The sequence below is a fragment of the Pteronotus mesoamericanus genome, unplaced genomic scaffold, assembly GCF_021234165.1.
Source record: "Pteronotus mesoamericanus isolate MK-2021 breed Mesoamerican mustached bat unplaced genomic scaffold, CSHL_Meso_final contig_24, whole genome shotgun sequence".
NCBI classification, from domain to species: domain Eukaryota; kingdom Metazoa; phylum Chordata; class Mammalia; order Chiroptera; family Mormoopidae; genus Pteronotus; species Pteronotus mesoamericanus.
The window spans coordinates 4,339,449-4,363,759 of NW_026555100.1; the positions used below are offsets into that span (position 1 = coordinate 4,339,449).

Sequence of the window (24,311 nt, forward strand, 5' to 3'; positions counted from 1 at the left end):
TGGTTTCTTTTATTATGTAGTTGTCAGAGTTCCAGTCAACTTGATTTCTGACAGTTCTGAGTGATGGTAGTTCTACATTTTAGTTGTAATTTTGATGTGGTTATGCAAAGAGGCAAGCCATGTCTGCCTACACTGCTATCTTGACCGGAAGTCTTTCTTCAATTATTTTTATAAATAAATTTTACAGATCTGTTTCTGATTTTCCGCCTCTCATCCCGTATAGTCCAAAAGCACCTGCCCTGAAATAGCAGACCATTCTTACCAGCCTAACAAGACTGATTCTCTTACCCTTAGGAAACCTCTCCTGGATTTAGGAAAATTTCAGCCCCACAAGCAGATTCATGGCAATTTATTTAACAATGACTTAAAAGCCAACAATGTGTTCTGTCTTTCAGGGAAACAATGAGACAGTAATTTCATTTTATTTTGGTTAAAAGAAAGGATCCAAGAGGAAAGTTGAATGTGTAACATGAATTAAACCTCAACTGAGAACAGCTCTGCAGTCTCAACTGGTTGGGGCTGGCTGGGTAGCACCTCAAGACTAATAACAGGAAGGACAAGCAACTTGTATTAGGCTTTCCCTCTAGCCCAGCTATCCTCACTGGCTGTGATTTTGCTCCCCAAAGCACATGGGCTATATATAGAGACATATTTGGTTGTTAACAACTGGAGGGGCTGCTGGTATTACTGGCATTTAGTTGCAGAGGCCAAGGATGCTGTTAAACACCCTACAATGCACAGGATAGTCCCTAGCAACAAAGAATGTCCACCTTGAAATGTGAACAGTGCCCAGGTTGAGAAACCCTGTGCATATCCTTTAGTAAGCACTAACACCCAATCCTCTCAGCAACAATATCCTTTCTTTAGCCTTGCCAAAAGAGCCCGATCTAACCAGGAATAAAGGCTTTGAAAATCCCTAAAACACAGCTGGAGTTAGCTGTGTTCTCTGGCCAATCTTGGGAAAAAGTGGGCCCAAGCTTGTTTGAGAGGGGAAGGCTAATCCATGACAGAAAACCTCCCTATATTAAATATAATGCAAGACATTATAGACCAGAACTAAAGAGAAACATGGGGAAGAATAACAAATTTCAGTCTGAACAATTCAGAAAAAGAGAATCCTAAAGTAAAATTGTATTTCAGATTAAGAAATAATGTTTACTGCACAAGGAAGGCTTGTTCTGAGCACCCAGAAACAAAAAAATAATGCACCAAGATGGGTAACAAGAGTAAATAAAGCCAGGTTATGGAAATGCTTGATTGGAGTGAAGAGAATAAAGGAAAGAAAGAAGCCCTGTGAATAGGCAATAACGTGAAAGAAAGGCATGGTCTCCTCAATGTACAACTCTCAGTTAAACTGGATCCCTTAAACTGACAGCAGAAGATGATTAAACAACAAAATGACAGAGGCAAAAACCTGTTTACTACTAAATCAATTCTGAAAACACAAAATGTTGTCAAGAACCCACAATGATAGAACCATAGCCACAAGGGGTTCCTGTGAACAGCAGAGTCTTCCAGGGGTGGCCATCCACCCGGATGAGGGGCGAGAGGGGCAGAGGTGTCCAACATCTGCTGGGGTCTCACCAAAAGGATTATCAACTCTGCCAAGAAATGAACGGAAACACAGGTGGTTGTGTATTGACGAGATACGCACAGCCGCTCAATTCCCTAGAACAATGAGCACCTGCCAGACATTGGTTGGAGCTGCTCAACATAGCTAATGTCTCCTGCCAAAGAAGGAAGAATTTACAAAGAGATGAGGAGAGCATAAATAAACACACTGGTGAATATATCTGGCACATACAGAGATTTGGGGGAAGACAAAAAAAGTTAATATGATGAAGTAAGAATTTATTATCTATCTAAATGGTTGCTTAATATGGTTAAACATTCCAAAACATAGAGATATTTTAAAGAGCAGTCTGAATTTCAATGTCACAATTGAATATACTTTGCACCTTCTACAAACAATTCAGTACACAGTCAACAATTTGAAATACTAAATTTCGAAAGCTGAGTTTGTTATTTACACATGCTTACCTCAAATACTGAAAGGTCTTTCCTTCGGTAAATTTCATTTGCTGGAGGATGAAACCATCCACATTTCTTTGAGTGTCTTAACAAAATGTTTTTACTTTTCATATATTTAAGACAGAATTCACACAGGTAAAGCTTTGGTAATCTGTTAAAATTTTAAAATCAAAGAGTTGTTCAGTTTAATTATTCTGTTCAGGGGGGAAATAATAAATTTGTTTAATTTTCTCTAAATCATAAAAAGGCTGTACAGTAGCATTTGAAATATGTAGTTTAAAAAAAGGTAAAGAGAACGTACAAACCTTACATTATTTTTAACATAATATTTGTTGCCTTAAGTTTGTGAATAAATCATTTATTTCATTAGAAATGTCCTAAAGAAAGACAGGTTTTCACAACTGAAACCACTACTCTAAAAAGTCAACAATACGGATAGCATCCTGCCAGGTAACCGTGCACACTTAACAGATTTCAGATTTAATGTCTCATTTCAATAGTATATGTGGTCAGTGGTGTAACTTTAATAATCTTTTACACAGAAAGAAGTGAAGTCATTATTTAAAAAAATAATCTGCATACTTATAAGGCTGAAGAGTCCTAGAATATAGCTGTTTCCGCTTGTACTTAGGGTGTGATAACTTTAAAGTTATTATCATTGTTTTATATGGTCTAAAGTAGTCACCCTAGGGAAGACAAAAGGTCTTGTTTGTTTCTACCAATTCCACTGACTCTTTTGAGTAACATCAGACAAAGAGCTTTCTCTCCCCTGCTGACTTTTTCCCGTCCTCAAAAATTGTAACATATTTTGTCCTAACCTGCCTGGCTCAGTTGGTTGAGCATGGTCCTGCAAAGCCAAAGGTGGTTGGTTTGATTCCGGGTCAGGGCACAGGGCTGGGTTGTGGGTTGGGTGCTCAATAAAGGCACGTGGGAAAGGCAACAGAATGATGTTTCTCTCCTTTTCTTTCTCCCTCCCTTCCCTCTTTCTAAAAATGAGTAAAAAACTTAAAAAAGTAACATATTTTACTTGTATCCTATCACACTTAAGTGGATGTTTAGAAGCACTTTCAAGGTCTTTGAGGTTTACAAGGAGGGAGAAATATTTTTTGAGGAGAGGTAGATATAAACTTAGATAATAGTAATTTCAAAGCTTGGGCATGTATTCAAATTTTATTCAAAGCTCACAGAACACAATGACATGATTGCCCATGCAAATTAAAGTTCATTAGTGTTTTTTAAAAAAAAATGTTCAAGAACACAGAGTCAAGTGACATAACCTGGAAAGAGAAACCAAGACTCCTGACAGTTTGCCCCTTCACTTCCAGAACACCCTCCCCATTCCCTCCAGTTAGATGACGGGCTCACAAAGTAGAGAAAAAGACATTATTTAGTGTCAACAAAAAGCAAGTGTGTGATTCCCAGAAACTATGCAGGCTAAAAAATTTGAAAAGATACTAATAAAGTGTACCCTGATATACCTGAAGAAGAAATCTGCTCTCAAGATATCTTATTTTTATATATATTACTTCAGGACAGTATCACAATGAATCTTAATTCAAGACCAATGAAAACTCTAGTACCATTATTTTCTCTTTGCTTTTAACAAGTTAGTCACAGATGGCTTTAAAGATTTGGAGAATGATCTCTTAAAGCTATCCACTCTGACCTACATTCTCCCATTTTTCCTTCCTTTGCTACATTTTAGTAAAAAATTTCAAAATAAAATGCCAAAAATCAGAAATGAGACTAATTACTTTTCTAAACTTACTAGGAAAACGGCAACTGAGAAGAAACTACCAAATACTTTACAATGGCTATTTTTTTCCTGATTTTGTTTCATATACAAATAGCACCCAATTAATCAAAGAGAGAAAGCATGGTCTAGAAGTTAAAAGGCAACATGCACAATGCCTGTGTGACTAAGGAGTGTTAGGAGCTTACATAAAAGAGTGGCTATTATAAAAAAGACGCTGGCAAAAGTAACAGTTTTGGAAGCACTCAAAACCTACTATCAAAATTTATGTCCTGAAAAGAATAAATAACTGCTTTAGAACCAAGCTTTTTCCTTCCTCACATATATGACATTAAAGCTATATACCTGCAGGCTTATTCTATTACCTTGCATATTCCTGTGGGTAAGGCGAGGAGTACCAGGTTTGGATTTCATATTTCCCAAATTCTATTACAGAAGGGTACCGGCCACAGTCTTCCACTCCACTTTCACACTCTATTTTCTGTCAGAGAGAAAGAAAAGAAAATAAGCAAAATATAAGTATTAGAAATGGATTTCTTCACTTCCATTTTTGTTCTTTCACCAGCAGATATAAAAACCTATCAAAACCAGAACCCTAATCTCAATTGTGAATTTTCATGTTTTTTAAAAAACATTATAGACCTTGTGAAATAATAATCAACTTTATATAAGATTTATATATAAACTAATACCCGAAAAAAGAGTATCAGCAAGATAGGATGAGTATGATATAAATGTAAATGTCTGTTGAGCTGAATTCAATGATCTGTTGCAGTATATTGAAACTGAGGAAATTAAAAGATGAGGAGTCTATTATCTAGACTCTTACAGTCCCCAGCTCCTCCATGAAGTAATATATATCCCAATTTTAATTAAATAATCAATTCTGAAGTCTGCGGTTTCATACCTGTCCCCTTCGCCTCCCCTTACTCCTGTGCAGTGAGCTATACAAGGTTAAGAACTTTGTCTGATTCACTGTGGTATTCCCTGAGTCTAGCACAGTGCCTGACACAGGCAAGAAATATTCTTGAAATGAAAAAGCCAGTGTTAGCATGCTGGAAAGAGAGGGCTTTAGACCTAACAGTATCTTTCAGATAATGGCCTGCTGTTCATTCTGCTTATCTATGAACACCAGAAGTAGGCCTAAAAAATGGTTATATTTAAGGACTTCAAATCTAAAAGATTGGGAGAAATTTTGACATTTATCATAGCCAAAGAAAAAACAATCCAAAGCATACTGCTGGGACAGAACTAGGAATGGAAATATCCAATAGCCCCTAAAGTAGAAAGCATCAAAATATTCAGCCCAAAGGGCTGCTACTAAAGATAAAGTTTAAGAGCCTATAGATAACCCTCCTCCAAAAAAGGGAAGCGAGGTAGGGTATGGAGTTTATCCCTGAGGACTATGCCAACTGAATGTGGCCTACCAACATAAAAAATTCATGATCCATAATAAATTTGTCTTTGAGAAATCCAATAGCCTTATCTTTCAATGTTTTGGTGACAATAGCTAAGTAGAGCTAATATTTTAAGTGGAATAATTTAAAGAAATTACTGGACAATAAAAATAAAAGTAACTATAGTTGATCATACAACACAATATTGCCTTTATCAATTGCCAAAGAGTTAAAATTATGAGACATTTTTCATATGGCTGGCCATCTGTGTTGGCAGAAGCATTGGTAAATTTATAAGTGATGTTCTTCTTTTTGTTAATGATTTTAAATTGCTATTTTCTAAATATGAGCAAAAATAATCAGAATTCTATTCCTTCACAACTAGAAAGCGTTTTTCAAAATCTGCCTCAACTACTGCTACTCTGGTCTATTCTGTGAGACCAGTGGGGCATTACCAACTTTTAAGAATAGAGACAACTCTGAATGTACAGTCAGCAAAAATGATCATGGTCACAGTTAAAGAACCACAAAGGACTTTGAGGGGGAGTCTGTATAAAATCAAAGCAGTAATTTCATAATAATCGTAACTTGAAAAGTCACATATTATCCTTGGTATGACAGTGCAGTATCATGGCCTTACCTCCCAAGAAAGTTCCTGGGCTTGTTTAAAAACATCCAAATCCTCTTCAGTAACGGTATCCTTGTTTCCAATCACATTTATATCTGTACTCTCTTGTTTGATGCTTATTTTGATTTCGGTATCTGTCATTTAAAACCAGCAGAAAGTGTATTCACTGACTTGAATCATGAATAACCACCATATATTACCAAAACGGCACCAAATTAGCATAGTGGACAAATAGGGATTTTTTTTTAAAGCTTTACAAGCTTTTACAGCTAAGTACTGCTCAAAGATCCAGCAGTAGCCTTTCCCTGCTGTACCCAAATTTTTATTTGAATAATCACTGTCATCTTCTTATAGCTTCAATAAATAAATGAGGGAAAGTAAGAGCAATGAAAGCAAAATCAGATTTTTCAACCAAGATCAGAAGTCTAGTTAAAGAATTCCCATTACCACTTTTGGGATAATAAAATCTACCATTTTTCCAAATGACACATTTTTGGTTTTTTGTTTTAGAAAGGGTAGCAAATGTAACGGGCCAATTTGTTAAATGAAATTATGAAATCAGTTTTCTCCCTAAAGTGAATACACACGCAGACACACTCACATCCAAAAGCACACCTCACAGAATCACAGATCACGCTTTGTTGAGAAGGAAGCAGGATGAACTTTGCCATGAGAAAGCAATGGAGCAGAGGGGACGCAGGAGCTGAAGTCCCCCCTGCTGGAGGCACTGACAGCGCACGACCAAACAGCACTGTGGCTGAAGAGGCGGCACGGGAAAGGACATGGCAGAAGCGTGACAGTGGCTACTCATGCGGGACTACAAAGCCATAAGCAACGCTATGAAGGCATCTGGGGGTCCTAGTGTCACTACAAATGGAGATAAATAATAAAAGGTGGGAGAGTATTAGTTGGGAAAAACAACATTTTGGAGGTTTAGTCAGCATTAGAAAAAGGTCAAAGTTTCACTGTTTCTGTATGAGAGTGAAGTGAGAACAAGAGAAATAGCTAAGACCTATGTGAAAAATAGTATTGATTTATTTATTTTTTCCGGGGTTGGGGAGAAAGGGATGGGACGCAGGTTTGGTTGGAGCTTTGACCTTTTGCTTACCATCATCCTGATCAGGTTTAATCCTTCCGTCTGTCAAGCTCCCCTTCCCTGGTGAGGGGGTCCCCATCTGAGGGGTCACTTTATATTTTAATCTGCCTAGCATCCTGTGCTTTTTAAGAAAAGTTGTTCGCTTGAAGTGAGCAATTGCTTTAAAAATACGTCCTCTAGCCATCCCCCAGCTAGAGGAGGAGGAGTGAGAAATAAACCTACTTCTAATATCTCTTTTTCCAAAGAAATGAGCTTTAGATTTTGCTGTGGAAGATAATTCAGTTTTACGACGCATACGTTTGGGCGGTGCATAACTTGGGTGTCCCTTTTTTCGAGACTGTCCCTGAGTGGTATAGATATGAGAAAGTCCGTCAAAGAGTGCCTTCAACTGGCTGTTACTGGTAAGGCTGCTAAAAGAGGGCACACTGGACTGGCTGGAAGAGCTCTGGGGGGAGGTAGAAGAGGTGGAAGTGCTGGACTTTTGTGAACTGGGACTCTGACCAGAGATGGGGGCTAGGGGTGGAAGTGAAGAAGGTGGAGGTTTTAGCTTTTGTGTGGTACCTGTAGCCAACACATGAGAAGTGCATGACTGTTTCTGAGAGACCTTTTTCCTTGGACGATAGTGCTTTGAAAAGTCTATTATTTCACCTCGTGATCTGCGACCATCAGGTGATGGTGTAAAAAACTTAGTAAGGCCATCAATGAGCCCTTTGGTTTTCTTGTTAACTTTAAGTGTAGAGGCAGAAATGTAGGTGGAGGTGGTGGTGATTTTGGTGGTGGCACCAGGCCGAGTGGGGTCTGTAACAGCCAATCTGCTGCTTGAGTCCTTCCCAGATGCAGCATGACCAGATGAAGGTGTGGTACAGACTTTAGTCTTTTGACCCCTACCAGGTGACCCCCTTCCTGTGAATGCATTCATGGATCCTTCATCACTGGTTACAGACCTAGGCAAAAATTTAGAGAATAGTATCAGCATTTAAGAATAGAATTATAAAGGTATCTAAAACAAATTTATAGCAACTAGATGCATTCAATGTGCTTAAACTTAAGAAGCTGAATTGCAACCCTAAGAACTGTTTTTATGTGTGTGCCTCCACCTAGATGTTTCTCTGTCGAAAGAGTTAGCATCTACATTTGCATGTCATGATTCTCCTAGGGCCCATCCAACAGGTACTGGAAGAATCCATGTGTACCCACGGGCAATCAATACAAGTAAGAAAATTTCTGAAGAAACTGAAAGAGTACCCAATGCTTTCATTATAATTAAATAAAAATGTTACCCCTGGTGTTGTCGCAAGTAATTCTGATAGCCTGATATGTTTTTTTTAAATATTAAAGAAAATAAGTCATATTATCTAGAAGCAAAAAAATAAGCTTATTGAATCTCTAGTTAGAAGCAATTTTAACTCAACTGGAAAATTTATATAAATAGAATTTGGGTATGTCTATAAATTAGCAGGGTTTTTTTTTTGTTTGTTTGTTTTTTAAAGAAAACACGAGAAGATACCATCTTCCTCTCAGCAGTTTATGCTTAGGATAATAAGATAACCAATAATACTCTCTAAGTAAAGAAGACAATTAATTACAGTATAAAATATTGCCGAAAAAAGGACAACAATAGCAAATAACTGAAGAAATGATTAAAGAAAAGCTACAGCAGGTCAGACATGACATGGAAAGTCTGGTGAAGAAGCAGCACATTTACCATGGTCATTATCAGACACTTGGCGTCAGAATCTTTTTACACTGGTTCTGACTGCTATTTCGGTTCATTTGATGATGTCTCTGCCTATACAGCTGTGTGGTCAACAGAGACTGGAGGTCACTCCACTAACACAGCTGCTTATAGTCAACGCAGCTGCCTGCCTTCACCTCAGACTAGAGCATGGAAAGCTACCCATTTTGCAGCAGAATTTTACACAATAGAAACATTTGCATGTGAATAATGGCTGTGCCGGGGGCCCAAAAATGTACTTCAAAAATTATCAATTTAGCTGAAGGCTAATATTGAAGAAATGGAAGCCCCAAAATGATATGATATAGAATTACAAAAATATCTTAATTAATTACAAATAGAAGAGTACATTTTTGGGGTCATCCTGTACATAAAGATTTAATGAACGATTTCAGCAGGCAGCAGAAGGGGAGGCTGGTGCAGACCAACTGGGCCAGCTACCAGACTTATCTAGGGCGGCTCAACCACCAGGAGCCTTTGCCTGACTCCGCCTACTCAGCCAAATCACGTTAATGCTGAAGATCTCCAGTGTCAAGGTGAGGGCCACCAATAAACAACTCATCCAGGCTAAAATGTTTCACATTACAATATGGCATTTGGACTGTATCTAAAATCGATTGCCCAGAAAGGATAATATACTTATAAAACATGTACAAAGGAAAACTCCCTAGACTGTCTTAAAAATTCCTAAGCTCAAAGGACAATTTTGGACAAACAAAAAGTTAGGATTGGTGCCAGATGCAATTTTCAGCTGTGTCCTTTGTTTAGAAAGTTTATATCCTAATTTGGTTTTTTTAATTGGGCCCTGAGGATACAGTCCCATTTCAAGAACAATGCTTACACAGGATGAATGCAAAAACATATAACTTCTACTTCAAATGATGCTAATATGAAAGATTTTATTCATAAATACATTTCATGTTTGCCTCCAGAACTTAACAAAAATTCCATTTAAAATGTCTACGAGTTGAAGGGTTTTCATAAAGATTCACAGAAAACTCTACAAAAGATCACACATTTCCTATTTGTCCTCTGAGGGAGACAGAGGCAGGAAGATACTGTTTTCCTGAAAGCAGATTATATAGTGAATTGCTTCAGATAAAATTAAGGGAGAGCGAGCAAGTGAGGTATCTGGTGTTTGTGCAGGGCACATGTAGAACACCTATTCATTTTCATGTCACAGTGACCCTTTCAAGAGCTGGGCAATGGTCTTCTTGATAGACCTGCTTCAGATACGCATGTCTACTGATTTCATTTCTGCACACCTTACTTAACGATGATAGTCAAAACCCTGGGAGGGAGGGGGTTGGGTGAAAAAGGTAAATGGATTATGAAGTGCAAATTGGGCCCTGGCTGGGTGGCCCAGTTGGTTAGAGCTTCATCCTGTACACCAAAAGGTTTCAGTTCGATCCCCAGTGAGGGCACATACTTAGGTTGTGCGTGTGATCCCTGGTAAGGGCACGTACAGGTGGCAACTGATCAATGCTTCTTTCACATCAATGTTTCTTTCTCTCTCCCCCACCTCTCCCCCACAAAAAATAGTAAATATATCCTTGGGCAAGGAATTAAAAAAAAGTAAAAACTGATTGTTACAGAACAGTTATGGGGGATGTAAAGAACAGCATAGGGAATATAGTCAGTAATATTTCAAATAACTATATATGGTGTCAGATGGGTGTGAGATCTAGCAGGATGATCACTTATACTGTTATGTAATCCCTAATCATTGGGGTGCACACCTGAAACTAATATAATAATGTATTTCAACTGTAACGGAAAAATAAAAAAAAAATTAAAAGAAAATATACCCCTACTCTACACAGATTTTAAAAAAACATGAATCCACTTCTTATCTTTTTTCTACCTTTTCAAGTATCTCCTGCTAATATTCTACTCGGCTTTCATGCACAACAATACGGTAAAGGCTAGTAGAAATGCGGTTATCACAGTAGACCTGCAGGCCCCAGCAAACTGTTATTTGTATGTACTGTATGTCTGCATGTATATGCACATACCGAATGGTCCTCTCTAACTCTTTGGAGGCAAACATGAAGACAGTCATTTGCAGGTGTCTCAGAAGGTCATACTTCATAAAAGGGATCTTTAAAAGTTATAATACTAAATTAGCACCAAAAAAAAGAAGTATTTTTCTAAAATGTTATCTGGAGCAACAAAAGAGATTCACTATAGACAAATCCCTCTCTCGTTTTAAAATTCCCATACAAATAATTATATATTTAAGCTCTTCTAATGCTCAGCCAGTAACGAAGTAGGCTGAATGACTGTTTTAGGTTCTTACATTCTGCTTCCATCCTGCTGCTTGAAAATGTCACTTCACATCACAGATACTGCCAGCAGAAGACCCCAAAATGCCAATTGTAATTCAAAACGTTATATTCAAAAATTTCAACAGCTTATATGCATAAAAAGAGAAATATTCCCCATCCCTTGAGTTTGTAAAATCATGGTAAAAAATTAATGGAATCTAAGGGGGTTACAATCACCTATATTTTAAAGCACAACATAAAGTATTCTTTTTGATAAGATCTCAACCTACAACAATCGTTGCTTTAATTTATTTTTCGGTCGTCCAATGGGTTTTGCATATCGTCGTTTTATTTGTGCAGCTTTCTCATGAAGTAGTTTTCTTCCCTTTTTCTTTGGTCTGCAGACTTGGCAAATCCACATCCCTGAATTAATACATATATGAAAAAATATTTTAATGTTTCATTTTAGGAGAGATATTAAATATAAACTGTAGTTGTAAAAGCTGCCCAAGGATGCCTATATATAGAATGTAACTCCAAAAGGTGGATCTTTCCCTTCTGTCAGTCTCTTCAGGAAGCCATCATTAAAGGTCAATTTCCCCGTCAAGGTGGTGAGAACAGAGGGCAGCCCCTGTCTCAGAACCTTTCCTTCAGGCTTTCCCGACATGTCACAAAGCCTCCCTCCAAAACCTGATCCTGTCAGATACTATATATCTTTCGATTTGAAGAAGACATTTTCAAGTTAATCAGTTTTTGGAATGTCTGATAAAAAATATTTATCTTATCGTCTCTTTGTGGAAATTTTCCACACTAAAAAAAAACTATCGGTATAAAATAAAATCTTTAAATTAAAACTTAAAAATTTTAAGTGGTATGGAGTTATAATAATCAAAACTATACATCAGGCATAGGGAAATAAGTCAACAGATCCCTGAAAGACCAGAACACTGAAGCCTATAGGAAAAGTTAGCATTTCAAAAAGGTTTTATTTCAAATCAGTGGCGAATGGATAAAATGATTCAGTAAGAGTGGCGATGAAACAAACAGCTATCTATCTGGTAGGAAAAGAATTATTTCCTATCTTTTACAAAAAGAAAATTCTAGGCAAGTAAATATTATAACTTGATAAAATTAAATATTACTAATACAGAAAAAAAAATACATGGATAGTTCTATAATCTAAGCATTACTGACATTTAAGACTGATGCCATAAAGAAAAAGATCATGGATTTAACTGCATAAAAATATGAGAGCGTCTGCAAATCAAAAAAAGGAGGTAACTCCAATAGAAAAATGATTAATGGATAAAACAGGCACTTTACAAAGATGGTATACAAACAGCCAATAATCAAACACAAAAAATGTTCACTCTCACTACTTAAAGAAAAAAAAATTATCAGACACCTTTTTTCTACTATCAAATTGGTAAAATTTAAAATATTCAATAAGAATGCTATTTCACTGACTGTAAGACACTACTGACTAAAAGATGTATCTGATTTCAAAGATTTTAAAATGTTTTTTTAAAAAGTGTGCCTTAGACTTGATATAATAAAGTAACGGTGAGTGTTGGCCATAACACAGGCAAACAGGTATTCTCATACATTGGTGGTCGGTCTGAAAACTGATACAACCTTTCATGTACATAGCCTTTGATCCAGCAATTCCTCCCCTAGGAGTTTATCTTAAGGCAATAATTGGGGATGGAAAAATTGAAAACATTTGTAATGCCCACCACAGGGGACTGGTTAAATAAGTTATGGGTTTTTTTATACATGGGGTTGCAAAATCAAATATGTTCAGGAACCACCCAGGTATTAATACATGTGACTAAAGCAAGCTGGAATGTAACACAACAAAGAATAGTGAGATCGGGCAAATTGGAGCATGCATACTTATCTAAAGAACTCAAATTCGAAATTGAAAAAATATCATACCAGCTCTTCTGTAATGCATTTAGAGAAGTCTTAAATGTTCACCTATATTTATATACAGCCAACAAAGCATATCTGTGGCCCACAGTCACCAGGTTTGTAATCCCTGCTTTATATATGGAGTTCTACACACTCATTAAAAAACTATGTTTAGGAGAACATTTAATGATGTGGAAATGCTAGAAGGTTACAAAAACATATATAGAATGTTCTATTTCTTTCTAAAAGGGTATGTGGGGGCAGAGAAGGAATTTCTAATCAAGTGTTCTTTTTATTCCTTTTTGTCAATCTGTGTTTTCTAAATCTCTCACAAAGAAAATGTACAAATTTTGTAATAAGAAGGCAAAGTTATTTTTAATGTTTAACATACTACAAAATGAGCCCTGACTGATGTGGCAGTCAGTTGGGTCTTGTTCCACAGGGTGGAAAGGTCACTGGTTCAATTCCCAGTCAGTGAACATGCCTGGGATGTGGGCCTGGTTTCTGGTGGAGGCGCAGGTGAGAGGCAACTAATCCATGTTTCTCTCCCTCTCTTTCCCCCTCCCTTCTCCTCTCTCGAAAAATAAATAAATAAAATCTTTAAAATATATATATAAAATATATATTTTTATATATTTTTAAAAATGAGGGAAAGGAGACTGAGCTAGGCTCACTTATACAATAAATAGAGACCCCCCCCCAAAAAAACCCCACCAAAAACAATTTATCCCATATGGATATATCCATACATCTTATATGGATATTCAGATGCTCATGTTCAAAATATTTATTAATGGCACAGAAAATGGTGCTCCATCACCAAAAATAGATAATTTCTTACCCATTGAACACAGTGCCAATAACATGGAGAGTTTTTGAAACTTTTAACCTTGCTAATCTAAACTTATTCTAGTAAAGAAATAGTTTCAAGAGAGGAATAGTCTTTTTGTACTTGTATCTGAATTAGAACCTTTATTATATATGTTACCCTCAAACTGAATGGTTTTACACTCCTCTGGTCATAAGCTGTGCCAAATCCGTAAGTACAAAAAAGGTGGGTGAGATGCAAAAATGCTCAAGGAGCCAGTATACCTCTGAGCTGTCAGACATCAGGACAAGACTAATAAGTATGCAATAAAGCACATTTTAAGTATGGTTTAAAAATTCACCTTTTGGCATTCTGGAAAGTGGAGGGTCACAGCACTCCATATGGAATCCTCTATCACAGGAGTCACAAAAAAGCATGTTATCCTGTAATGTAACATATTAGAGACTAATTGAGATGGAAATCAACTGTAAAGGGCTACAAATTCTTATGTTATCCAATAAAGAGTAACAAAATGTAACAAAGGAGCACTAGGATCAATGTTGAAATTTGACATCTGTATATTTAAAAGTTCAAAAGAATATAGCAACAATCTACAGGAAATAAAAAAACTTGAACACTGAAAACTACCAATTTACCTGGAGGTGGAGGAATATGGAGAGCCATACTTACTGCATTTTTGCCTTGGATTCTACATGCACTGCATGTCTTGCATTCGATGCACTGCCACCTTAAGGCCTTTACATTTGTTGTTAGTTCAGGACAAAATTTCAAACAGGATGGGTGTCCTGTAAGCATGAAAAGCAAATTGCTTTATGGGTATTGTGCCTTACATATTTTTAAACTTTCAATCCCTAATATTTAATAGATAGTGGTAATACCGGCCAAGAACCTTAAGAACTTGAAAATACAAAAAAGATAAGAGAATCCACATTATACTTTCCTTTCTGCCTATTTCCATATGTAAGAGTGGCTGTACAAATGTTTTACCTAAGAGAAATTGGGAAAAATTTTTACCAATTCCAATCCCAAGTCTTGGAGAACTTGAAGATAACATACGCTTGGATTATGTTCTCACTCCTGTATCTTCTGCTTAATCTCCTGCCCTCAGAGCCTGGTTTGCCAGACTGTGAGGGGAGTTCTGAAGTCTAAACAACTCCTACTCTGTGTGTGTGATGAAATCATGAAACATAAAAACAAGGGTTAGCTAAATAAAACATTGGGCTGCTTAACATAATACAACTACAAATGCCCCCCAAAAAGACAGTATACAAAGAATATCTCATTGCTGGAATATACAAAGAAGATACTGTTGCTATCTTGACCTGAGTCTCTTAATTTAAATTCTAGGAGTAAGAGCAGAAACACTGAATTTGAATTTGAAAGTTAAGATGTTGAAAGATCCAGGTCAAATTGAATACGCCAAGAAGCATCCCCTCAGAAGGTTCCCCCCATTTTTATGAGTGTTCAGCTTTTCCACACTGTTCTGGGCACACTTTTCATCCAGCAGCCCCCCCTTCACAGAGGAAAACCCGAGACCCCGAGGGGCAGCACACCATTCAAGGAAGCCAGCCAGGCCACACTGGGTAATAAATAATAAATTCATCCAAAAGGTTTGGGGAGTGCGAGCCTACATTCTTGAGAAGGCAATTCAGTTTAAAATCTGATAGTCTTTTATCATATAAACCTGACATCTCCAAACTTGATTTTATTTTTCTAAATCTGGTCTTAAAATAGTAAGAACATTAGTAAATCCCATGTGAAAGAGCTTATAACCAAGCTGCAAAAGAAACCTGAGGGGTAATAAAAAAAAAAAAAAAGGAAAAAAAAGCAGATTCTGCAATTTCAAAACTGTTTTATAATTTCCTGACTTTGGCAGGCTCATTGTTTAAATATATATTTTGGGCTGCTGCCAAAAAGGTCCTCCTCCCTAAAGCTTAACAGGTGCTTCATAAAATTCCACCCACCAGGAGATTTGGCTTTTTGAAGTAAAGACATTCAAAATCAATCATCAATACCGTTAATAAAAGCACACTATTCCTGAGGTGTTTTTTTTTTAAATCTAAACATCTGTATTTAAGATGTTGAGCAAATAAAATGTTGTCCTAGGAGTACAACTTCAGGCAGGAGAGACACCCAGGCAGATGCATTTAACCTATGACACCATTCTTTTACAAGGGCTTCTCTCATTCAAATAAATGTGGGGGAAAAGTTTAAATATATAAAAATGGTATCAATCACCTCTTTCTGCTCAGGAACAGCAAACAAAGACAACTTGCTTGTCGACTTTAAGAAGTATACTCTGAAGGAGGACGGAAGAGGTCTACTTTGATCAAGGTTTTCTCCCCCATTATATGGGGGGGGGGGGTAAAAACTCAAGTTTTAAAGAACAGCAATTTAAATTCCACCCTTAAAATGGGTCCCATCAGTTTAAAAGTATACCATTTACTTCTCTTTTCCCCCTTTTATTACTTCCTGTAAGTCATACATCACTAGCACATATGACCTCAATTTTATGCACTAAATTTTTCTCTGCATTAAAATCTGCTTTTGTACTTTGTAGCTTAATATTCAGCAACTAAAGTAATTCACATCATTTTATAGCTTACTATTCTCACATATATCCTATGAAAAATACTTTTTGATAATTATATATGTTAAAAATTAATGGATTTCAGCTACTTTCAATCAAGAGTATAGAATATTCTTCCTCTTATTTCATCATTTCAAGCAATATTATATCTCAACCACTACTCTTTAAGCTATACTATCAAATTCTAAAATCTTCAGCCTATCTCTCTCCTTAGGCAGTAATCTTACCTTTATTTAGTTCAAGAGAATGGCCCATAGATCCCTGCCAGCTCTAAATTTGTATGATTCTGTAAGGGATGCTGAGGGATGAAGAAATATTTCCATTTTATTTTCTCACGGCCAACTTTAAAATAACGGAGTCTTGATATACTAATACACAATCTGTAGTAATTAGATACAGCACAACAATGTAATTGATAGTGTAATTCCCTATTTCCTATTTAGTCATTCCGCCTAACAATTTCCTTTAAAATTTAGGTATTTTCTGTTGACACAATTCATCGTGATTTATCTTTCTGGAGTTTGGTTTACTGTTGTGATTTGCAATTTTTTCAGGTATGAGGTCATAATATAAATATTTATTCAGTCATTCTTTCTTATTACACACACATATTAAGCACTCAGAGCTTTTAATAGTTCTATCTAGCAAAACCAAAGGAATACTGCCTAAAATTAAATAATTTCCTGATAATGACACCACAAACCCATAGAAATGACTTTTGGAGGAAATACTGTAGGAGGAAAAAACATGGGCTCTGTAGTAGATAGAATAATGGCCCCCAATGATGTCTATGCCATAATCCCAGTAACTTGTAAATACATCACTTGATGTGGCACAAGGGATTTTGCAGATGGGACTAAGGGTACAGGCCTTGAGATAGGGAGATTATCCTGGATTATCTAGTTAGGCACAATCTAATCATGAGTACTTAAAAGAAGAGAATGTTTTCCAGGTGGATTAATAAAATGAGATGAAAGAAGGAAGAGGGGGACTCAAAGTGGGAGCGGGACTCCACCAGCTTCGGTAGCTTTGACGATGGAAGAAGAGGTGTGGGGGAGAGGGCAAGGAATACGGGGGGCCTCTAGAAGCAGGGAGGGATGTTTACCTGCCAGCCGGCAAAAAAAAAAAAGGGGGGGGGGTGAACCTCAGTCCTACAAACACAAGGAACTGAATTGTGTCACCAAGTCTGTGGGAATTTGCTATAGCAGCAATAGAAAACTAACAAAAACTCAAACACTGGGTCTCTTGAACTAGCTATCTGACCAATGAACCGCCTGTCTGTTTGAGACACAGTGGAAAAAAATAACACCTGGTTCAAATTAAATAATCTTGCAGAAAAGACAGGCAAGAATTAAACAAAAACTAGGATTAACATATGATAACAGGATGGCTCAAATGTATGGAAGAATCTAGCAGGAAGACAAAGGCATTGTGAAAGAAGAGACCCAAAGGCTGAGTGAGATTAGATGGGATCAGAGGTGGGGCAGGGTGGGGAGAAGCTAGCATTTGCAGGAGAGGAGAATATGTTACATTCAAAGAGAGGAAAGAGGTTAAATATAACCAGTGTACATAATATGAAGGTGACAGTACATAATTTGCAGGTGACACTGATGAGGAATACATTAAAAAACCCAATCCAGAAGCGGGTTATTTTGGCTATATTTAAAAATTTGGATTTTTTTTTTCCCTAAGGATAACTGGTAGTCACTGGAAAATTCTGTGGTTAGATTTACAATTTTAAAAAGTAACTTAGGCTGCAGATTTTGGTTTTTATAATAGCAGATCTGAGTTGTTTTGGTGGGAGTGTGTAGATACAGTAAGGATGTATCATACATATCAGAACACAAAAATCAGTGGGTTTTTGGTGATTCCTTGGTGTGAGAGAATAAAAGAAAGCATGGCCCCAAATTTCTGGCTGTGGAACTGAAGGAGTAGCTGGTGGTATGCCATTGGCTAAAATGGTAAATCCCTGAGGAGAAGCAAGATGTTGTATGTTTGCTGAGATTTCTGTTGTCCTTATTGCAGTTGTTGTTTTCGGGAGCAGTGCAAGGTTGATAAGCTTTGAGGAGCCTATGGGGTGTCCAAATGGAGAAGTTCTGGAAGCATTTACACCTAAGGGTCTAGAAATGAGGAGAAGCTGTGAAGCAAAGTCAAAAACACAGGGCCCACGTCAGAAGTCTAAAGAAACATTTAGGGGACAGGGAAAGGCCAAGGAGCTAACGTAAATGTGGAAGGAATTGGCAGAGAGAGAACACAGAGAATATGATATCACAGAAGCCGAAGAAAGAAAACACTTCAAAGAAAGACTCTCAACAGTTCAGACATGGCTGAGAGGAGCATTTGGTGTGAACTGAAAGATGCCCATTAGATTTTGACAAAGACTAAAAAGTAACCTTTAGATTTTGCTACATGGAGGCAACAAAGCCAGGAGAGATTTCAGGTTTACTGAGGGTGAACTGATACTTGACCCCTTTAATGTATAAAGGTGATTTTTTTTTTTTTTTACTCTCCCAGCTAAATCACAGCAGCCTTTCTTTGTCTCTAGTTTCAATGAGCTTCCACTTAGAATGATGCTGTAATTTTGAACTGTACACTTATCTTAGATTTGCTAATTTGAAAACACACATGCACACAACTCATCTGTAAGTAAGATTTAACCACCCAGCAATCTGAGCAGCAGACACAAAATTTCATTTGGTATAATATCTAATACTTATGTGAAACTAATTAAAGATAATTTGGTCTTAATGAGGCAAAGAGAATATAACAGTGTTAATTTCAAAGCAGGCTGATCCATGAAAGTCAAGTAAAATCACTTTCTAGTCCCAACATTTCCATAGACCTGAAGACTATGTGATGATTCCCACATCCATATCAGTGGTTAGAATAATCCTTCACATTTGTGGAATGTTTTATAGTTACTGGTAATCTTCATATCATTATCTCGCTGGATCCTCACAACAGCCTTGTGGATACAGGGCACAGATGTCATCCTCTGCATTTTACAGATATGGAAAACCGCAGTCACACAGCTGGCACACAGAAAATAACTGCAGGACCACATTTGGGGCTCCTTGCACTATGCACCTCACCTTACATTTTTACTACCTGTAAACGTGAATCATTTTTTCAAAAGGACTTTTAGCAAACACACACACACAAAGTTAAAGAAAACACTGCCCATGTGTGGCACTGAGCCATCTTAAAAATAAAAAAATGTCTAATTGTCTTTATGATGTAAGCAGAAGGAACCACTTATTACTCATGTCTATGAAATCTAAGCAGAGTCTAAATGTGACATCATACAAATGGTACTTCGATAGAGGCAGCTAAAATCCAACAGGCACATATGGGAAACATATTTAAGAACAATCCTCCTTATGGGCTGCCATCTTTATTTCCTCTTCCTGGTTTTATAGTGCTATGGGTATTTTTTTTCATATAAACATCTTATACTAGGGATTTCTTTGATCATTACAAAGGGTCTCAGTTCAAGCCTAGAACCAATGGACTCCTCTGAGTGTGAGACAGCGGCCGTTCCTGTAAGACCAACTAGGGGCACTAACCAATCTGTAACTCCCACTTGAGAAACTGGACTGCACTGTGACAACAGGGCTCCCACCATTATTAAAGGGTACTGTTGAGCCATGCAAGCCAGCTTGATTCCTCTTTTCTTGTAATAATCAAGGGGTCACAAAAGAACATAACTACAAGATTGCCCACCAAGCTCTCTAAAAAGAACCATATTTTATTTTGATCTTTCTATTTAAAAACTAGCAAATAACAAAGTCCACTCATCTGATCTACCAGAGAAGTAAGTGTCTACAATGCATCTCCCTGAATTAGGAACAATGGTTTTTTTGATTAACGTAGCTAAATCCAGACTGGCACAGCACTCCAGGGAAGATTAAGTGACCCTCAACAGGAGGGCCGGATCCCATTGCAGAGTCCAGACAAGCACTCTGAGCCATCCTTTATCCTAAACAAAGGAAGATGATGACCCCAGGGCTTGAATTTCTGCAGTGACCTATACCTCAGCTCCTAAGCCTCTGGCTCTTTCTACCTGATGGGAGGGGAAAGGCTGACTTACAAAATGACTCTGGCTATGTAAGCCTTCTAGACAGTATCCTCAGTCCATTCTTCTCCATTTGTTAAAAAAGAGAACAAGAGAGTATTTTTGAAAAGAGAAAATATAACACTACACCTATAGCCCTGGAAAAGTAAGTAGCTTTAAGGGAAAAAAATTTCAGTGACCTCCAAGTATAAGGGAGATCAAGCCTCTCCTTTGGCAGGTCTTCAACCTGGGAAAGACGAAGGGAGATTGATTACATCAGAAAATCTAAGATCTACCTGTTTAGAATTACACCTTTATACCCTGTGAAGGAGGCCTTGAAGTTATGATCTAGAAGATATGATCTTGAATTCCTTATCAACTCAGTAAGTGTATCACCAGAGGTAAGGAAATATATAAAGGGAACTTTTCTTCCCGCACTTAAGAGCGTCTTTAACCTGCCTAGGCACCCAGACAAATACATACTCATGAAATAAAACAGTGAAGGGTGTTTTTAAAGTACCACCTTAAAAATCAGAAAGGGTAGACCTTAGACAAGTGAACACCACTGAATTGATCAAGCAGTTAAACAAAAGAATAATTCATTCAGAATGAGCCTCGTGAGAAAACCCAAAAGATAACTACAGAGTCAGAACTGATGAGTGAGACACTACCTCACCAGGATAAAAGAGGGAGATTGTAGGGTTGAAATTTATTAAACTGAACATACAGATAATGTTTCCCTGCCCTTTTGTCACTATCCATGATAACAGGGGCAGGTAAAAGAATTTTAATGAATCTGTAAAGCCCATCAAAAAGACTGTCAGAATGCATTTCTCAAGCAGAGTTAAAAATGTCTTATTTCCAAGGCTCTCCCCTCTGAGTCAGGTCCAGAATCACATACAGACCATCAAGTCAAACCTTCCTAAGAGGAAGAAGAATCATTACACAGCACTGCCATGCCTCAGCAATGAGACATTTCCTCCACCTGAGCAGCAAGCAGTTGTCAAAAGTGGTGATAAGATTTTAAACTACCTGCAGCAATTAAGGACAAAATATCAAACATGCCAAATAATTGGCTGGCATTTATAGTACACTTATCCAAGTTGTTGTAGACCCTGTGTCCTCAGATTTCAGTCCCACAAAATCCAAGAGATATGTGCTAATATTATCTAATTTTCTAACGAAGAAACTGAGGCTCAGAATGGTTAATGAATTAACTCAAGGTAGAGGAGCTGGACTGTTGCTGGCTTTCCAGTTTGCCCTAAATTACTTTACAACACTGATTTCCTCAAAGAGAATACGCAATGATGTTTTGCAGGTTTGCTGGTGTTTTTAAAGATAACTACCACTATAGAAATAGTAGTTGGTTATGAATTCTAAAATAATACTTTGCGGGGAAACGCTTCAGTAAGCTGGGAGGAGGGAAATTTAAAGATTAACACACAGATTAATTTTAAAAGTCCAATAAATACTCAGTCTGTTGATATATGTGTATTTAATATGTGTATATGTGTATACATGCATACATAACATATAATCATATACACATCTCAGGTAGGCAACTATCACCTGCTTAAGAAGAAGGAAGACTGGCTTGGTAAGACAAATTCTTTTAATGTAAGCAATTTGACTTTCAATTTCCAGCACAAAACTGGAGTGGGGTTTAAAATGCCATGGTGAGAAACAGGCAGAAGTGACAACTACCTCGAAGGCATCTGGGGGCACTACAATTTGCCACAGCTCCAGTGTCCATGCCCAGCATTCCTTGATTTCAACATCAACCCTTACATAAACCACTCTTCCTATCTAATTCTAGGCAATGTGGATTTCTTTCATGCCTGATGATTTCTTGATTCTATCATTGCAGTTTCCAGAATACTGTCCCTTTCATTCAGTCACACAGAGCTGTGATGTAATATTATGTTTCACCAGTAGGTGTCATGACCTGAAACACTATATTTTCCAACTCAAATATCTCTTAATTGAGACTTCACATTATAGAAAACACGTGATTCTAGTTGTACCCAGCTTGAAAACTTAGACCTCTCCTCATTGAATCTGCCTGAGAAGTAGAATACTCCACATTGAATTACCAACACTGGTATGAAATCAGAGCTTAATTATAAAATTAATATAAAGTATTATGTAAATGTATATAATACCTTTATGTCAGTGCTAAGCTCCTCATACTTTTTTCTCTTTCTGCACCAACTTTTAAAAATTTAAAATGTATGCTATTATCAAATAATTGCTTTAAATAACAAATACAGTTTTGATAGAGAAATAGCGTGTAGCTATAAAGGGGAGTCATTGTACACACATACAAAAAAATACCAGCTTACCACTACTGCCACAATCTGCACAAGAAAGGAGTTCTTCTGGTTTCTTTTCACGATTTGATTCTTTAGTCCCCAAACAGAAGCTACATATTGGAATGGGATCAGCACGGGGCTATGACAATTAAAATGAAAAAAATATTGTTAGTTTTCCATTTCAAAATTAAAAACAAAACATTAAAGTCAAAAAACTCCTTACATATTTCTTTAACAAAGAAAAAAATGCTGAATAAGGTATTCAAACCAACATTTGCTGCTAATAAAAATCTTAAATTATTTAATATTAAAGTATTTACTACCTGAATGTTTATAAGTGTAATAATGAGATTCAGAAGTAATTTTTGTTAAATCAATGAAATCTATATATAACTTTCCATTAATGAACATTAAGGATTCACTTGAAATTTCATACCGTTCCCATAATCTATGTTGCTTATAATAATTGATTCATCTATGTATTCAGTATTCTAGATTGTGAATATCATCTACTTAAGTCAGATTGTTTAGCTGAACTTTATCAAAATTATCAAAAAACAATTATTCACCTATCGAACATCTGACATAAAACATTGGTATTCTTTAGGTGACGTAATAACAGAATTAGAATTAAGCAAGAACTTTAAAATTCTGTAGGATCACTTGAGAAGATCAAAAGATCATTAACGAGGCCTTCCTGGCACCAAGATTTTCAAAAGTAAATCACAGCATGCCACACAAAGGACATAAACTCTCAGTCTTTGACATTCCCACTTTAATAAAAGAAATAACAAAACATTTCCCTAACCCCCTAGGATCTTTTAACTCTCACTAAGGAAATTGCTCTGAACAATGTCTAAATCTGCATACATTTTGTGTCTCCATTGTTATTTATGAATACCGGAGATGCTAGTACTCCCATCCATATGAATAGCTGACTGTGCCTACAGATCTGGTCACATTTATTTTGAACAACTAAAACTGTATGAAAACTAAAATTTTTTGCATATTCCAAGCGTTCACACATGTTGTCTGCCAGCCATCTGAATGCAACTATAATGTATTTATATTTGAATCTCATGAATCAAAAATTCAAGGCAAGAAAACTTAGTATAATCACAATTTTTTAAAATGTAAATTTAAAACAAGATTTTGCTAGGTCTTTCTAAATATACATCAGTACAGAATAAACATCATTTGTTCAGCTACTCTATCCCAAATGCCTAATACGTTGTCTGATGCACAGTAGGCACTGAAAATATATTTGCTAACTGAATAAATGAAAGAAACATATGCTAGTTTAAAAAGAAAACCCTCATCTCAAAGATAGTATTTCAAATGGTTATGATTCCAACAAATGTCTTGGTTTACTGCGACAACATATCATCAAAAACCAGAATCCATCTTATGACCAAGCATTTGCAAAATTGTTGAATATGACTTTTAATTTCAACATACAGTATGTGTTCATTATCTTGCCCTTATTCTCAGTGGAATGTGCTCTTTTAATATGCATAGGCTTTACCTTCTGAGGTAGCTATGCAAGCTTTACTTTCTGAGGTAGCTATCTATGCAAGTGTTTTTTTGAGGTCCCAGTTAGAAAACAGAGTATAAAGCACTTTGTACCAAAAAACCAAAAAGACAAGCTACAACAAATTGGTTACTGACTCCAGCCACAATTTTTTAAATGCCAGATAATCAGCAC

The 24,311-nt window shown here is 36.7% G+C and overlaps 1 protein-coding gene across 5 annotated transcripts in view; it reads right to left on the bottom strand.

The window, feature by feature from the left end:
* Positions 1-24,311, bottom strand: part of KAT6B (lysine acetyltransferase 6B) — a 173,059-nt gene that overhangs the window by 41,823 nt on the left and 106,925 nt on the right. For 2 of the 5 annotated variants that reach the window (XM_054572529.1, XM_054572528.1), the window contains exons 4-11: positions 22,637-22,745; positions 14,320-14,435; positions 13,991-14,072; positions 11,198-11,330; positions 6,918-7,849; positions 5,822-5,943; positions 4,150-4,265; positions 2,041-2,182 (exon numbers count right to left, since the gene is read on the bottom strand). In XM_054572529.1, the coding sequence (XP_054428504.1) occupies positions 2,041-2,182; positions 4,150-4,265; positions 5,822-5,943; positions 6,918-7,849; positions 11,198-11,330; positions 13,991-14,072; positions 14,320-14,435; positions 22,637-22,745 (1,752 nt within the window). The remainder of the gene's footprint in view (positions 1-2,040; positions 2,183-4,149; positions 4,266-5,821; positions 5,944-6,917; positions 7,850-11,197; positions 11,331-13,990; positions 14,073-14,319; positions 14,436-22,636; positions 22,746-24,311) is intronic. The other 3 variants (XM_054572531.1, XM_054572530.1, XM_054572532.1) reach the window with 3 other exon arrangements.